An 18,177-nucleotide genomic window follows, 5' to 3' on the forward strand; every position below is an offset into this window, starting at 1 on the left:
TATTTAAAATGTTTGTAAATAAATATCGATTTTCAAATAATTAGTCCTGAATAAGATTTCTGAACAGTCGCCTTCAAGGTCATGTCGGATAGTCGGCAAGTTTCCGATACTTTCTTCAAGCCATCTACTTTCTCTTTTACACTAATGAAAAGTTACGACAACGTTGCTTGTACCTTTCAACTGCTTTCGATTCGAACGCCTTCTCTGAATTATTGGGAGTAAATTGCCTGCAAGGCTACTACGAAACTCAAAGTTCGTTCGTGTCGTGCGGTCCCTCTGACACTTTTACTATTTAATACGAGAGCGAGAGGGACGGTAAGACACGAACTTCGAGTTTCGAAGTAGCCAAAGACTAATACAGTAGTAGCCCTGCTGTGCCTGCCCGTTCGCTCCATGAAAGCTAATGGCCGCCAAAGTCTATCCACGAAACAGCTGATGTGCGTTGTTGTTTCTCAATTTTAAATTATTATTTCCACCTAATTAACAGTGGCAAATTACTTAGATGATACGTTATTTGTGTAACTGTTTGGTGTGGAATTCAGGGTTTGTTTATTTCCGTTACTAATCTGTTTTAGGGGGCATGTTTTAAGCAGATTTTATATTGTTGGTTTTTTTCAGATGTCACTGACCATACAACAAATCATTTTGGATGCAAAAAGACTTGCAGGGCGCCTCAAGGAACGCGAAACAGAATCGGATGCTCTGTTAACTGAAACTCAATCTGCGTACCGACAGATTCATACCATGAAACAGGTACTCTATGAGTGTTGAAATCTTACTATAATTTTTCCCTCAACAATTCTTGTTTCATACACTGTTATTCCACGTATGAAACTTACTTCTTATAACATTGAAACATACTACGTTAAACTGCATTGATTAACCCTGAAAGATTCAAAAATATTCAGTAGAATAATAAAGTTCTAATATATTTTATAGGACTTATGATTTATATTTAAAATAACTTCCATGTTTTGCTTGCGATTAAGTACCTTTTAATAAGCTAATAGTTTTAGTAGACTATGTGTTGATAATTAGAAATTTAAGCATACAATAGGTACAAGAATGTTTACTAGTAACCCATTGTTTTGTCAACATTAGTGAAAGTGTAGATTTTGTCATCCTTACATTACATACATCAGTAATAATCATATCCAATACTTCTGGTGCTTCTGAAAGACTGTCTATGTGAAAGACTTTAGAATGAAGTGGCTGGCCACTTCAACAATTATGGTTTAGTTATAATTGTTATAAATCATGAATGAAGGATTGTCATGTTTACATATACATATTTATGAGCTATATGGTGTTTCTAAAATTATGATTTAATATTAGTGAAGACATATTATTGCACATGTAGCATATACATACTTATCTGTCAAACATGTCTATACCTACACATTTAGATGTTCCCAAATCTATGATCTTAATGATGATGCCATTTTTTGAGACTTTCGGCTGTATAAATATGTTTGCTCTTGACTGTACTATTTATACTTTTTAGTTTGTTGTAGGTATTTTATCAATTTTAAGGTTCTATATAATAAATAAATGTTACTTATACTTCTGTTACTGTGTTACTTCTAGATCAATGATACCACGTTGATGAAACAGAATTATGGCCCTTTTTAGTTATGCTTACTGTTGTTTTTATAGTAATTTCAATCCCTCCACAGTACAAAGAAGAAGTTGATACATTGAATGAGGCATCCCGTGAGCGTCCGCGTGGCGCCCTCATAGCCAGCATAGAACGGGAGTCCCGGTTGATGAGAGATGTGCAGCGAGAGAACGGAGAGCTTCGTGCTGCTTTAGAGGATCACAGGAGGGCTTTGGAGCTCATTATGTCCAAATACAGACAGCACACAGAGAAACGAGTTTGGGAGTCCAGAATAGACTTTACGGCGGCTGTTAATGAGAAACAACAAGAGGTAAGTTACTAACATGATTATTGCTAACTGCAGAAATCATTGCATCTCCTTCTAGCTCACATTAGGAAGCACAAAAAATTACCAGTAACAAGATACGGGGAAAAAAATCAACTTTCTTATTGAAATGCCCTTAATTAAGTATTCAGACTAGTCTAGTTTACTCAACTTATCATTTTAGCTTGACCTTATAATAGGACCATTTTGAAAGAAAGTGTTTTAAATGCTGGTTTTTTCCCTCAGCTTATTCGTAAGCAGGCAGAGAGGATCAATGAGATGACTAGTATTATGTACAAAGCAGTGAATATGGAGGAGAACCGAGTCGCAAGGAGGGAGGAAGAAATCTACCACAGACTCATTACTGAGAATAAGGTAACAAAACTCTCATTTTTGGTTTTGGGGTTCCATAGCTCTACAAGGAACCCTTAATGTTTCATCTTCTCCATCGGTCCGTCTATTTGTGGCTTAGCTTAGAGATTTATTTGGGGGTAATAGTCAATTAAAACTAATATTTAATATTTGCCTCATATTAGTAGAAACTTACTTATTAGTAGTTTTTATTTTTGATTACATTAATCTCATTAATAAAATCAGATAGTTAAATACATTTCGATGGTTGAAAGGAGAAATTGATTAAGCAACATTTTGTCAAAATTTTGTAACAGCTCAAATGACAGCGGTCGATTTGTATTTTTAAGAGAGATGATTTACACAAGGTTCGCTACCGGTTAAATTTCTAAACTGTTATCATGTACTTGGCGCAAAACCTTTTCATTTTGGTTTCGTTCGCGAAACCGTTATTTTAAAACCGGTTTTTAAGGGAACATTTCCATAAAGTTCTTGCCAGATTAACCATTTTAGAACAATAAAAACCGGTTTATTCCGGCGCAGGATAAACGTCGCCGCCCGCCGCCGGCCGGCCTGCTGTCACTCGTCGAATAAACCGTTTTATTTAGGTTATAGTTAAGTTCTTAAAGACGTTCGCGTTCTTATGAAAGTTCGGAGTTAAACCGAAATAAACCGGTATTTACCGCTATTTTATAAACCGGTTCCTAGCCTTAGATTTACAGAGTTGACTTTTATAAAAATTGAATACAGTATTGATACTATACATGGTTTGGATAGGTATAGGTACTTAACTAAATATAAACAAACTTTAGTTGCCAGATTTGGTACATTAAAGGATTTTAAACAATTTATCTATCATTGTAATACAAACTAGACTAGTATATTGCAATACAGAAATGTAAACGTTTAGATAGTTTAATAGGGGAATTTCAATATTTAAGACACCAATTGACGTTGTTTTGTTTACATTTAGTTAAATACCTATCCAAACCAAGTTCATTACGCAATAATAGCGAAATTCAAAATCGAATTCGAAAAAAAAAGCAGTGCATACTTTTAAATTTGGAATAAATGGCATTTAAATAAGTTGCCAGTAGTGTTATTTTTGCAACAAAAAGTTTTGAAATCTTCGCACGGAAAACAAAAAGTAAATCGGGAAAAATGTGGGTGAGCGTGTATTTTTAAATTATTTTGGTCTTTTGAATTTAAATTCGAAAGGTAATTACTATTTTTAAATTGTCAATAAATTGGCATTTTTTTAAGCTTAATGGCAACAAGACGGTAAGTAGTTTTTTTTTTATCACCATGAGAGCTGAAAGTCCGATCAATGTAGTAACTAATAATTCTCAAGCAAAATTAACCGTTATAGTTTTCCTTGAAAGTTTGATAAACTTACTACTTACCATCCTGAATTTTTTGAAATTTTTCCACCCACCGGTTTAGATTTTTAGAGGGGGGGCTCGATTTTAACGAAAATTTGCACTTTAAAGTTGAATATTTGGCAAACAGATCACTGAATCGAAAAATCGTCTTAGAAAACCCCTAATGGTTTTAAAAGACCTATCCAACGATACCCCACACTATAGGGTTGGATGAGAAAAAAAAATCACGCCCACTTTACGTCTATAGGTACCCTAAAAAAAATTTTTATTTTTCTTTTTTACTATACCATTTTGTCGGCATAGTTTACATATATAGGGGTTCTGTCTAGTAATATTTTTGCAAATACCTTGTATATGTTTGACATCAAGCTTATCGGTATATAATTGCCAATATCTTGTCTCCTTTTTTGTGTATCAGGATTATTATATGGGATTCAGTCCACTGTTCTGGAATATGACCACTTAATAAAATCTGGTTGAATATTTTTGTTAGAACTGGTATCAGCTCCTCCATTGTTCCTTTCATTAGTTAATTGGTTATCTTATCTGGGCCTGGTGCCTTAGCACTCTTTTGGCTCACAATGGCTTTCTAGAGAAAGCCTCTTTTGGTAAGATGCAAGGAGGGATTTCTTCATCTACAACTTGTGTGGAATCTTTGTGGCTCCAGTTGCAGGCTTTTACCCCTACAGGTTCTTGTTATTTGTATAGTTGGCGATAGAAGTCTGTTGCTAGATCCTTAATGCTTTTACGCTTTGAAACGGTCTTTAACTTCTTTTTTAGCCTTGGTATCCATTCTTTCCCTGTCTCCCGGAGTTCGTTTAGCGCTTTTTTGACGCCTCCTGTTCTCGATATATGCGATTCTAAGGTTTGTATTCTTTTTATTTTGTGGTCTTTCCTGATATTTTCTCTTATCTTCTTGCTTATTTCATTTTTGCGTTTCCTTTTCCTATCTGGCTCGATATTAATTTCTTTCTTTCGCCTGTAAGGGTTGGATCACTAAGTTGGTATTTACTATGTGATTTGTTCCTGTTTGCAGTGATATGCTTTTGCAGTTGTTTCCCAAGCAAGTTATATTTTTCCTTAACTTCCATCGCTTCGTTATTTTCAGGTCGTCGACTGCATTGTTGTAAGTTAGTCAGTCAACTAAGGTTTTGTTTGGGTACTTCCTAAGTGAACCCCTTACCATGCGGTGGTCTGTATTGAAATTAAGCGCAGATATAACTGCAGTATCTGTGAGTGCCTTAGGGTTGTTGCTTTTTATGAAGTCAATCTCGTTTTTGTAAGTTCCATCTGGAGATATCCAAGTCCATTTAGTTTCTAACAAAAATTCCACCAGCTTTTTGCCATTTTTGCTTCTTTTGCCGCTTCCAAATTTTCTTAATATTGTGCTCTTCTCCAGGTATTCGAGCATCCACTTGGGCGTTAAAATCTCCCATGACTACTACATAGTTTTCGGAAAGTTTTTCGGTTACTTCGCTTAGGTTGTTGTAAAACTTGTATATATCTGTCTTGGTCGCTTGTTCCGTCGGTGAATAAATTTGAATGATAGTCCAGGGTTTTGTATATTCTGGTATTTTGATGTGAATTGCTGCTATCCGATCCGATATTCCTTCAAATCCTATGATCTGGCTTTAGAGTTGACTAGTTTTGATCAGAAAGTCTATTCCTCTGTGTCCAGCAACTTCACCTTTATAATACATAATATAAATAGTGACTTCTCTCATTCCTTCGCATCTCGCTTATGCCTTGATTGTTTCGATAGCCAACTCTAGCTCCTGCAAACTTTCTGGTGTTCTCAAAGTTCATGTGTTCCGTGTGCATAAATATAGACAACAATCTTTTCATTTCTGCTTGCCTTGTTTTGTTGATTTTGTCAGATTTGTTGGAACGTGATGGTCAGCTTCCCCCACGGTGACCAGCCGGCTTGGGGTGTGCATTATTATTATTGATCTCGGGAGGGATTTAGTGTTGTAATTATCATTAGTTTCATCATCGACAGTTTTCCTCTAAATCAAGCATTACCATTGATATTAACAATAATATTAAACTCTGTCAATGATGTTGTCTATAGGTACATACGTACATATATAACAACCCATCAAACAACTATTGATAGACACTATACGGCATCACTACCTCTAGTAGTGTGGTATATATGTATGTCTGCTGTTCCTATTCCAGGGACTGCGGGAGATGCTGGATCTGTCAAGGCGGTACGGCTCGGACCGCGCAAGCGCGCCGCCCACAGAAGACAAGGACGTGCAGACGGACGGGCCGCCGCTAACGGGCGCGTGACGCCCCGCGGCGGATCCCTGCCGCCTCTGAACATACTCATAAGTAGCCCTCACGACTTCTGGCTGCACATGTGAACAATCCCGCTCACCCAACACTTGTACACAACACTCGCCCTTGTGATGTGGCATATCAGATGTGCCGGCACGAACGTCCGCCCTGACGAGTCACACGGGTCACACCTGCAATCTACAACTTGTACTCTACAGTTACACAGATTTTGGAACTTAGGTCTTTTGACAGATATTAAACTCACATGTCTCAGTTTTGAAAAAGGAAATGAGAGCCACAAATACAGCGAATAACTTATAGCTATCAATCAGGTAACAAATATGTTGTCCTTTGGTTGTATTGATATTGAATATGATTAGAAGTAAATATGCTTATACTGTAAAATTTCAAGTTAGCGCTCATGTTGTACGTACATTATTGAGAAACATAGTTTCTTTTATCAAATCAAATTGTAACATTATTCTTCTCTTAAATCACACTTATGGCAGACTTTGATCTATTTAATACTTGCCGGTAAATTAACTTTTAAATCATATTTTGTGACGAAATATATACTTAACATTCTTGTAATCGATTTGTCACTTTAAGAAGTTTTGTTTTGGTTTTATTGTACATTATTTGGTGTTTATTTCTTTGAAAATACCTGGCATAATAATTTAAATTCAATAATGTTACAGGTCTGTGTATTAGCTTTCAGTGGCATTCTATAGGTTTTATGTAAATTCCGTAATTAATCTCGAATCCTTCATACTGAATCTGTTCATTAGAACAGATGTAATTTAATTATAGTGATTAAATTAATCATAGAAATAAATATTTTGCAATACTTGTTCATGCAAAATCCTTCAATATTAATTACATCTTGGGCATTATGTGATGCAAATTATTTACTTCTATGTTAATTACCTATCGAAAATTAATTTGATTTTGATCAATACATTTAATGGCTTTGTAAGCCATCTAGATTGATTCAGACTGGGACCCACTACCCATAAAAGATTTAGGTAAAATCATATTTTAAACATATTTAGTTCAAATTCAATCATCAATAAGTATCATTATTACAAATAAATTAATATCCTAAGAGCTAGTCAAACTCTATTTCTTGGTAGGAGGCAAATAATCCATTTAAATCATTAGTATGAATTGTGGTGACATCAATATTAGTCTTAACCTATATTTTATCTCCTTTATCAGTAAATGTAAAAAACTGAGCTAACCATTTTTTATCTTATAAACATTTTGCAATTTAATTATTTTCATGATATATTTTGTAGGCTTTTATATAGCTCTCAAGAAAAACGCTGATTTTAAATGTTATCTAAACAGAAATATTAAGAATGTTAATTAGAACCGTTTTTTGAATATCTGAAAATATCCCGTATCGTGTATAATATTCATAACAAAAAAATGTTAGTCATGTTTGTGGCTTAAGAAGGTGATTACCACTAAAGAATTCCTTAAAATAAATATTTTTTCATGCTATCTAGTAAGGTCGGCTTTAAATGTTAGGAGCATCATAATCATAGAATGACAGTCGTAGACACTAATTCTTCATATAACTTAGCGAGGTTTTTGTCTCATGTTAGTCTCAGTCTCTTCAGGTTCTTGACTTGATCATGTATGTAACTTGATGATGATGATGACCAGTACATGAATAAAAGCGTATAATAAAAAAATGCCGTCCTTATTTTTAACATCATCTGGCATAAGGTATTTTTCACTTAATCAATCATTCATTACTTTCAAGTGGCATTTGCTGTTTATCTTATTGGCATTTATGAGTGATGTAGGCGTTTTGTAATAGGTACCTTAATAACTTAAATAGTATTAGAGAGTTGGCCAAGCCAAATTATACAATGACTATTTAGAGCCAAAAATGTATCTGCGTGAATGTTAAATTTAAATAAGAACTTCATTCTTTGTTTTGGGTCTCTAAATTGCGATTTAAATTAATTAATAGTAGATACTGATTATGTTTATTTAGAATTTAACTATAATTAATAAAATAATGTAAATCTTTTCGCTAGTTCACAGTATGTTGTTATTAACATTACACAAAATATCAAGATTTACGAGTCAGGTCATAGTAAAAGTTATTCGAATACAAATAAATATATACAAATGCATTTGGTGGTAGTGATTAGTAAAAATATTTATTTTTAATTTGAATCTGAGCAAAGCACAAACTGTTGCAATGCAAACATTGAGAAGCAAAATTTCTTCTTCATCATTCATCAAATACCTAATTTTGCTAAAGTGTAGCTGTATTTAGAAAGTGACAATTTAGTATTAGCACAAGTAAGTATGATTAAAGTGAAACCCATGACAAATGTTTTGCTTTTAATAGTGCCAAGAAATAAAACGATGTTGGTAAATAAATATTGTATCTGTGTTTGCGAATTAAAATCTAACAACTTTTGGGTCACCTTTGCCATGACTACAGACACCATGTTGACATTATTCAACTCTGCTATGTAGCCATACTGGTTTCGCTGCAAATAGGAAATGAATAATTGATTGTAATAAGTATATAAAAACCGCGGAAAGTGATTATGATAAAATTAAAATATTTAGTTAAATTTAAAATTATGATATGATAGTATAATTTACACTCTTTTTTTGGCTCTAAAATAATGAGATTTAAATGCATTATATATATAAATAATGCATGTAGGATGGAGTTTAACAAATTAATATTGTTACCTGGTGGTCGTATAACAGTGACGCCTCATTCGAAAAGTGCTTTTGTCATCACTGTGATTACATACATACAATTATTTGGTTAATATTGTATGGTTATAAAGTCTGTTGCACAGCGGATTGGATTATTGATAAAAAAAATAGCTATCAGCTAACAATGTCTAATTTTTGGAAAACCACCTGTATAGGTATAATGTAAGACATTACCTCATCTGCTTATGCGTGGGAAGTTAAATATAGAGTTAAATAAATAACGTAGATTACATTTTAGATTGTTAATTCTACTGTATCCTAATATGCGTATTTCCGTTGTCTAAGGGGACATCCTGATTGTTTAAAATTGAAGAGTTAGAATATTGTACTCTTACTAAATATCTTTTATCCTGTTGAAATTCACATGTCCTTTATTAGACTAGACTATCTAAAGTTGTTTTGAAATTCATCCCATTACTTATGAACTTGATTTAATGTTGTTTAAAGGACCACTTTCCTCTTTTTCGAATTAATGGACAGTATACTTATGATAATCATAATTTGTAAGTAATGGGGTAAATATTTTGATGAATATACTTGAGGGTACTGCAACTATTAACAAATTGAGGTTGGTAAAATGTACCTTACATAGATATTTTTACTGCAAGCAAAGCAATGATTGAATATAAATGTACTAGTTTTTTCTGCTGTAGAATGACACATAGAGCAAAAATTATAATAAATGTATCTGATAATATATAAAAATTAAAACTGGGTTTTAGACTTTTATTTTTCGATCTCTTTTTATTATCAATTATATTCCAGTGAGGATAAATTATAAAGCTTCCGTTAGGTACCCTGCAAAATTTATAATTAATTCAATGCGTCGGTGATACTGTACTGTACTAACAGTATTAACATTGTACTGTTCTGACAATGAAAGTTATAACTTATGGAAAATGCTAGTTGCGCGGTATTGCAGTATCACTGTTGAATGACATCAAATGTTTGGGCTCCATAGCAAAATGTGGCAGTAAGCATATCTTTAGGTATTCAATATCAATATTTAGGCTATAACAAGTACTTATTTATTATGAATGTCATAAAAACTTGCTTACTACCCAGTGAATCTATGCCCACCTTGTACTATGGAATCTGAAAAGCTGAAACTGCATAGTTTTTCCACATATAATGTTGACATGGATTTTTTGAAATTGTACATTTGTTAGTTCAATAATTTAGAAAACAAGAAATCAAAAAAGGTTGACATACTATTTAAACACAGCAAAGGGTACATAAAGGTAAAAAAACTAATAAGACTTGTTTCAGAAATCATGTATTATCTTATGATTTTACAACATCCAACACAATCTTACTGAGATACTCTACAAGTGATCATACCCTCGTTTGAGTGTACTCTGTGGGGAACCTGAATGAGTGGTAGCCGAGGGCCATGATGTTTGGCAGCAGGCCGGCATTGGGGATGATGTTCCAAGACAGGGTTAAGGTGACATTGTTGTGACCTCTGTAATTACAAAAAAAAATCATAGGTACAAAAATTTGATTCTTAAGAATACTTTTGCAACAATGGAGTCCATGGAAACACAAGCTAGTTTTAATACTGGTTGGTAGTTTTTTTTTTTTTTTTATTCGAAAGGATGGCAAACGAGCAAGTGGGTCTCCTGATGGTAAGAGATCACCACCGCCCATAGACAACTGCAACACCAGGGTATTGCAGATGCGTTGCCAACCTAGAGGCCTAAGATGGAATACCTCAAGTGCCAGTTATTTCACCGGCTGTCTTACTCTCCACGCCGAAACACAACAGTGCAAGCACTGCTGCTTCACGCTGCGCTGCTACAGGCGCAAACTAATAACTGCCTGGGATTGACCCACTGTATGGCATTGGAATGGACAATATAAAAACATATCACCCATATGAATCTATGTTTCACAGAACTGTGAATAAAGAATGGTTATCATAATTTGGATCAATTTTTACAGACTGTTAAAAGTGGTAGCATAAATTTTAATTTTATAAAATGTCTTACTTCAAGCCTTTGCCATCATCCCAGAAATAATATTTAGTGTTCATATTCTTGAAATCTAGAACAGCATTTTCTCCTCTCAGGATGATCTTGTCCCAGAGAACAATTTGGTTCAGCTCGTTGTTAGGTGTAATGTACTCTGCAGTAAGGTAGAGGAACAACTGTTTTACGTTCCAGTTGAACAAATGAGATAGGTCCGTCTTTAGATCGAAAGTGAGGAAACCGAGATCATTCCTTTCCCTAGAAACCCCGTAATCCGGGACGTTCTTACTGTAACAGATAAAGAAATTGCTACATCTAGCCAGATATTTGAAAAAAACTTCATGAAATTCCAATTTTCCTGTTATACTTACACGACTACTTTTACTGTGTTCATTTGTGCATTTGTTCTGTAATCCACGGTTAATGTGGACAAAAAACACAAGAATGTCAGGCATGCTAACACGCTTAGAGTGTACGTTAATATCGCGTTACCTCTCGTTAACACAGAATACATTTTTAAAGTACCAATAAAAACTATCAACACAATTTTCTTGTTGCAGTGCAGTGGCTAACCTCGATTCATCGGTCCTTTGACGTTTCGTTTCGGGACACGTCAATTGTAAACGTCACTAAATAACAATGCGTTCGAAAACTACTTTCATTTAATACAATGTTTGGGTTACATTGACGAAGCGATTCGCCCGTTAAAAAAACGATGTATAGTCTGGCAAAAAAGAATAGAAATTAAAAAGTGGCAACACTGTAGTGTCCTCCCTTTGGCTTGGTTAGCACATAATAGGGCCATTTTTAGGGTTCCGTAGTCAACTAGGAACCCTTATAGTTTCGCCATGTCTGTCTGTCTGTCTGTCCGCGGGTAAGCTCAAAGACCGTTAGTACTAGAAAGCTGTAATTTGACATGAATATACATATCAGTCACGCCGACAAAGTGGTACAATAAAAAAAAAGTAAAAAAAAAATTTTTTAGGGTACCTCCCGAAGCTAATAAGCTCATGTCAGTTTCTATGGGCGTGTACATGGAAAACAGGGTTTGGTACATGTCAGTATTATTCGGCCCGGTAAATAGTGTCACCCTACGAATAAATAGTGTCACCTGTCAAAACGATCGAGTCAAAGAGGGTGACACTCTTTCCCGGCCCGGATATTACGGGGATGGAAATACCGACTCTGTTTTTCGTGTAAACGCCCATAGAAGCTCCTGTCAGTTTCTATGGGCGAGTACATAAAAAACAGGGCCGGTATTTCCATGTCGGTGTTATCCGGGCCGGGAAAGAGTGTCACCCGTCAAAGACACATAAATTCTTTTTTATTTCATGTTTTTTATTCTAGACTATGGAACAACCCGTAACAGACCGGACTGTCGTAATTTGGCAGTAAGAAAAGTCTTTAATTTTTTTTAATTAATTAATGCTACTTAAAAATCTGATATTTTTTTCTGTTAATTAGAAAGGTTCCTATTGATATAAAAAGTTGCAAGCGTTTCTAAAGTTTTCAGATATTCTATATTAATAATTTCGTCAAGGGGTACGGTAGACTCGAACGAAATGCACATCAAATTGAAGAGTGTAAAAAATTAGTAAATCCGAGTCGACAACTTGTAGGCGGAAAATTCGGATTATCGAGTATTTTCAATATAAACTTGAATAAATTACTAAGTCTGAGTACGACAGACTTTACTGGCAAAAATTTTTTTTCAAACATATTGTTATGAGTCTACATTTTACCCGAGCGAAGCCAGGTTTTCATCTAGTAAATAATAATTATAGAATGAAGTGAAAAATGTGTAAGTAACTACGCCGAACATTTCGAACGCTCGTCTACATTTTTTTTTATTCGACTAGATGGCAAACGAGCAAGTGGGGTCTCCTGATGGTAAGAGATTACCATCGCCCATAGACACCTGCAACACCAGGGGGATTGCAGATGCGTTGCCAACCTAGAGGCCTAAGTGCCAGTAATTTCACCGGCTGTCTTACTCTCCATGCCGAAACACAACAGTGCAAGAATTGCTGCTTCACGGCAGGATTAGCGAGCAAGATGGTGGTAGTAATCCGGGCGGACCTAGCACAAGGTCCATTAAATGAGATGAGATTTCATTCAATGTATTCAACTTTATTTTAAGTTGGTTAGATTCTATTACGTAGCATTAAGTGTGGTATGAATAACTGTAGGTAAATCATAAAAAGGTGGGTGTAACAATAATGTTATTCTTTTTTTAATAATTGCATTAACGGAGCAGATTCATAATATAGTTTCGTGAGTGACGAAGGCGGCAAACGCAGGTATGCAAAGCCAAGTGAATTGTAGTGAGCTATAAGAAATATGACTGCTGAAAGACAATATACCTACCTACTGCAGTTTTAATCAAAATTGGAGACGTGGGGTGGGACACTCACTTATTGCCAATAAAATGTCGAAAGTAAAACACGCATCCAGCCACGCAACCAAATTTATTGCAGTATACTGCTGAAACAAAAGTCAATAAAGCTTCAGTGAATGACTAAAGACAAAGCTAGTATAACGGTGAAGGTAGACAGGACGGCAGAGACGTTGGAGCTATTGCACGGCACTCCTCCAGGGATGGAGCGGCAGAAACAGGCCCTGGTGGATGAACTGCCGTTCCTAGACTCGAAGCAGCCGCTGTTGATGGAGTGGCCCAGTTGGTCCACTGCTCTGGTGCACATGTACGTCGAGTTTTCCGCTGTAACATAAAGCACATCGTTGGATGTTACATGATGATGAGGGACTGATTAAATCCAAAAGACTCTAACCTAGGTACATACTCGGCTAGAAATCACGTGGGTAGTAAATAAATCGTGAAGTGAATGGTTCATTTTGTGCAGCTAATTCTCTACGTGTACTTTCGTTTTTAGTTATCTGCTTAATACTTTTCTTGGTCTGTGAACATCAGGTTGTAAAAACGTTAATTGAGCAACCTTGAAGCATCATCAGCTAAGAACCATCTCGAAGGATATTGATAAATTATGTAGATAGGTACCAGTGGCGTAGCCCCGTAGCAACTTGGTTCCCTTGGTTGCTTATATTTTCACCACTCGCCCTCATTTCTCTCTAGTTTTTAAGTAGGTAGAACTCTTTTTCTATGTCCTGGTTGTCTACCATAAATTTTCAAGCGGCGTCACTGTAGATACTTACCTGCTTTAAAGGTAATAAAACGAACAAAATAATGTACTGTTATTGACTGTTTTCGGGTGAAAAAAGGAAAATATATTAGCTAGTTAAGTTACCGATTCCGTTGAAGTAGTAGGTGTACTGCGCGCAAACGTCATTAGAAGCCATTATGCAGGAAGCCTGGAGTGAGTGATGGGTCCAAATGTACTCCACGTCAGGCCACGAGCCGTCAACTGGAAATGGAGGGGTAATGCCGTCATTCAGAGTAGACAAATATACGGAAGACTATTTGGAATGATGCGTTTATGTTATAGATTAGCTGAGGCTGCGGAATGATATTTTTCAAATTGATTCACTTCACTATATTTGCTTCTTGCACCTCACAAATGTAGTCCACTTAAATTGTATTTTTTTTTGCTCTTTGTACTTAATTGAAATGTGAAGGTAAAGTTTTGGTGGCCTAGTGGTTTGACCAATGGCCTCTCAAGCAGAGGGTCATGGGTTCGAACCCCAGCTCGTACCTTTGAGTTTTTCGAAGTTAATGTGCGAAATAACATTTGAGATTTATCATAAACTTAGTGGTGAAGGAAAATATCGTTAGCCAACCTACATCAGCGCGCGCGCCGCCAGTTCAATTTAACTACTTAAATTAAATCTTACAACGAACACCTATTTTTATCGATATAAAAGAAAGCTACACTAAGCGTATTATCACTAGCTTATACTAGCTAGTTATTATTACTAGCTTTCGCCCGCGTGGAATTCGGTTATCGCGCGCTGTTCCCTCGGGAACTGTGCATTTTTTCGGGATAAAAAGTAGCCTATGTCACTCTCTGGCCCATAAACTATCTCTATGCCAAAAATCACGACGATCCGTCACTCCGTTTCGACGCGAAAGACGGACAAACATACAAACACACACACTTTCGCATTTATAATATTAAGTATAGATATCATAGGAGTGAGGAGGGTTTTATTTTTATATCATAGGAGTGAGTGAGTACTCAACATAGGTATGTATGTCTAAAAACACGCCCTATTGTTTGGGGGCACCTAGATGGTTAAGGCCGGCCCTGCCCTGCTTAATCCATAGCCAATACTTACATGATGCCACTAGCGGTTCCTGGCACGGTACTCCGCTGGCGAGTCTCGTAGCATCTTGGCAGGTCGCGTTCAGGAACACACTGTCGTTGTGAAACCGCGGGCCTAGCCACGTGAACTGGAAGCAGCGACTCACTGCATTCGTCCGAGCGACTACTACAGCAGCGCCTGTAGTCGGTTGACGGAAAACGTTTAGTTATTTGAAAATAAAACTCACAGAAAAACGGCCAGTACCTACTTACTAAGAAATTAAGAACTAAGGCGTACCCAGCTTCTGGCCTAGGGGGGAGCAAGTCAGATTTTTAAGGTCAGATCGCCCGCGCTTGTTTTGTCACACACACTACACAAAGACACAAGTTATATGTGGTGTGTAGGGCAAACACCCGCAAGGAATCCTGCTTCATAGGTAAACGGGGCATAATATATTGTAGAACATACAATTTCCAGGGGGGGGGGACAGCTGCCCTCCCCTGCACCCCCCCCTGCGTACACCCATGGGTCCATCAAAGAACTAAAACAATTGCTTTGCTCGCCCGCGACCTTACCCGCGACCTATGATAGGTATTTAGCGTTTATGCAAGATATGCGTGTTCATGGAGTGCCTCCTCTACACTGTAAGAACACACACAAATCACATAAACCCATCTATCACCACCACCACATTACACTGACGCGTTTCGAACTCAACCAGAGCTCATCTTCAGAGCAACTCAACCGTACACCATAGCAGACGTTAGACACACAGTTCTGAGGTGAAGGGACTGCATGAACACGCATATCTTGCGTAAACGTTGCCATCATAAGGTCGCGGGTGAGCAAGATAATTGTTTTAGTTCATTTCATAAAACATTTACTTAATTGGCCTATGCATTCGTAACATTTAGAATGGGCACAATAAAAAAGGGATTTAAAAACCCACACACAGTCTGATTTAAAATATGTACTCTCAGGTTTTCAATGATTTAACCTAGTATGTGTCGCACCGAGATAGCTATGATATGTGGATTGTGTTTTTAGTGGATTAGTAAGAGAAAATAGTGCAGTTTATTGATATGAAGCTGTGTGGCAAAAGTAACGCCTGAATCAGTCGAATATTGAATGCTGATCTGCCGGTTGCATTATTACCTTAAGCCTAGATTAAATCCGTCCAAATGGATATGCCAGTTGATTTTGTGATTCCCAATTGCACCGCAAGCACTTAATTTAAGTGCGTTCTGTGGTTATTTTACTAAAAGTGAAATCTATGGCTGAAATTCGATAATTCAGAGCAAATCTATGATATTAGGTGTTGTGTTTGTCTAGTGCCTATCAATATAAGTGTAGTGTATTACTTATTTGGTTATAACTAGTTAAGTAGTAACATAACAATTATGTTCATAATGGGAGTTGAATGTTTTATGTTGCCTCGAAACTAGTGTAACAGGTAGGTACACTCCGTGAGCTCTTAAAAAAAACCTTCGGATTTTAGAAGTATACTTCGGGTATTGGCGATGACACGTGATCGTGATTATGCGGTTCTGTTCTGTTATCAACTTGCAAAACTTTTCAAATTTACCGTAAAAAGTTATGTGTAAAGAAAATAAACAATATCAGTACAAAATAAACCTTACTGTAATAATATTACGCTTCTTTATCTTTTTCTAATTTTAATACAATATGACGTTTTGACATGATACAAATAAAACAAAATCAGCATTTTCGAATTCTTCCATCGATTATTTAATAAATAGAGAAAAAACGCACCAGGGCATCACTATTTTAATAAGTAGGTACTCGAGCTGTCAAAAGTTAAATAAACGATTGGAACAATTATAATATTTGGGTTGATCAACTTTTTTTTGTCACTCGTTGCTATAGTTACGTTCTCCAGAGTCATTTAAAACGTAAGTTTACTTATAGGATTAAAATTTACCAAATATGCAATTTTGTGGCTGACCCCTTCTATAATATTGATCATCTAAATAAGCATGTCAGTATAATGTGACCCAACATTTCTTCTATTAAACTGTACTACGTTTGTCCCCTCGATGATGGGACAGAATAACAACAAGAAATAGTTGATCCAACCATTTGTTGATGTCAAAAAACATAATTTAGAACGCTAAAATTTGTATTTAAATCGAATACTTATTGGAAATACGTTTTGCGAGCTTGGAATGTTACAATCTCAAGTTTTTTCAGACATATAGCGACCCGGTGGGTTGCAACACATTGCTTGCGGAGAAACAAAATAATCACTCTGTATAAGTATCTACAAAATGACGTCATCCGCAATAAAGTTCCTACCTACCTAACATGTTCTAATTTTTAAATTATGCGTAGAAAAGAGACAATCGATTAGCCGACTTTTTGAACAAATAAAAAAATACAATAAGGTTTAACATTAGCCAGTTACAAGTAACACTTACATGATACTAAAACTATCGCAGTGATCACCAAATGCACTCGAGTCATATTTAAAAGCAAAAGAGTTGTAAAAACAGAACAAAAAAAAGATAATCAATTTCAAGACACCAAACTAGGCTCCGTTTTCATTTGTTTGTCGAATGCAACTAATTATTTTCCGAACGTCAATTTACTTATCGACTATAAGATATAAGAAAATAACATACATATTTTATAGATAAACGCTATCTGAATTGTGGTTGATTAGATTCATCATCATCACTTTAACAGGAATGATTGCGTTGTTTTTGTATCTGACAAATGACAGGAAGTGAGATACTTATTTAATTTCATCAGATTTTTCTACATCATCACATGAATACCTACGTACTCGTATCTATTTCAAAAATGAACTAATTTCAATCTTATATACTTTTATTATTTTTCCACAAGCGAATCGAAGCGTTGGCAGGTTTCCTCCTTGGTGGACGATGACACCGTGAGAGTTGTGGGCGACCGGTGGGTTCAAGTGGCGAGTCACTAAAGTTTGGCAACCTGATTCATTTCGGAAACTCTAACAGCCTTATTCATAAAAAAAACCTTAATTGAGGTTTGATCGGTCTTTTACTTAGCAGACTCATTAAGCTTGTTAGACGGTTGTCTAGAAGTATGATTCATAAACGCTTGCTAGCAGTCTGCTAGTTGTTGAGCTGCCGATTGACGGATTAGACGCGTTATGTTGGCCATCTTGACAAATCAAAGACAAAAAATGGCCTCATCGATAATTCAAAAAAAAATTTGACGGCAGTGACAGCAAATTAGCAGGAAAAAAAAGAATGCCACCAAAAAAAGGAGTGATAATTGGACAGTGGAGTATAA

General features: G+C 35.9%; 2 protein-coding genes across 2 annotated transcripts; one reads left to right on the plus strand and one right to left on the minus strand.

Annotated features, from left to right (window-relative positions):
• Positions 1–249: 249 nt before the first annotated feature.
• LOC141444844 (FGFR1 oncogene partner 2 homolog) lies at positions 250–9,410 on the plus strand. Its single transcript, XM_074110566.1, has 5 exons — positions 250–543; positions 619–753; positions 1,677–1,928; positions 2,169–2,297; positions 5,837–9,410. Exons 2-5 carry the CDS (start codon positions 619–621, stop codon positions 5,948–5,950), a joined length of 630 nt encoding a protein of 209 aa, XP_073966667.1. The 5' UTR covers positions 250–543; the 3' UTR covers positions 5,951–9,410.
• A 544-nt stretch (positions 9,411–9,954) lies between these two features.
• Positions 9,955–17,482, minus strand: Spase22-23 (Signal peptidase complex subunit Spase22-23). Its single transcript, XM_074110583.1, has 7 exons — positions 17,322–17,482; positions 14,917–15,081; positions 13,929–14,045; positions 13,280–13,384; positions 11,037–11,199; positions 10,687–10,953; positions 9,955–10,160 (listed from the first exon to the last, which is right to left on the minus strand). The coding sequence occupies exons 1-7, from the start codon at positions 17,365–17,367 to the stop codon at positions 10,031–10,033; spliced, it is 993 nt and encodes a 330-aa protein (XP_073966684.1). The 5' UTR covers positions 17,368–17,482; the 3' UTR covers positions 9,955–10,030.
• Between the last annotated feature and the right edge of the window lie 695 nt (positions 17,483–18,177).

Source organism: Choristoneura fumiferana, chromosome 2 (assembly GCF_025370935.1).
Source record: "Choristoneura fumiferana chromosome 2, NRCan_CFum_1, whole genome shotgun sequence".
NCBI classification, from domain to species: Eukaryota; Metazoa; Arthropoda; class Insecta; order Lepidoptera; family Tortricidae; genus Choristoneura; species Choristoneura fumiferana.

Excerpts from the sequence above, each read along its gene's own strand:
- LOC141444844 (XM_074110566.1), top strand. The coding sequence starts at position 619 with ATGTCACTGACCATACAACAAATCATTTTGGATGCAAAAAGACTTGCA. Across the intron at positions 754-1,676 it reads AGATTCATACCATGAAACAG|TACAAAGAAGAAGTTGATAC; the intron begins GTACTCTATGAG and ends ATCCCTCCACAG. Across the intron at positions 2,298-5,836 it reads GACTCATTACTGAGAATAAG|GGACTGCGGGAGATGCTGGA; the intron begins GTAACAAAACTC and ends TTCCTATTCCAG.
- Spase22-23 (XM_074110583.1), bottom strand. The coding sequence starts at position 17,367 with ATGACTCGAGTGCATTTGGTGATCACTGCGATAGTTTTAGTATCAT. Across the intron at positions 15,082-17,321 it reads TGCGATAGTTTTAGTATCAT|GCGCTGCTGTAGTAGTCGCT; the intron begins GTAAGTGTTACT and ends AACCGACTACAG. Across the intron at positions 14,046-14,916 it reads GGAACCGCTAGTGGCATCAT|TTGACGGCTCGTGGCCTGAC; the intron begins GTAAGTATTGGC and ends CTCCATTTCCAG.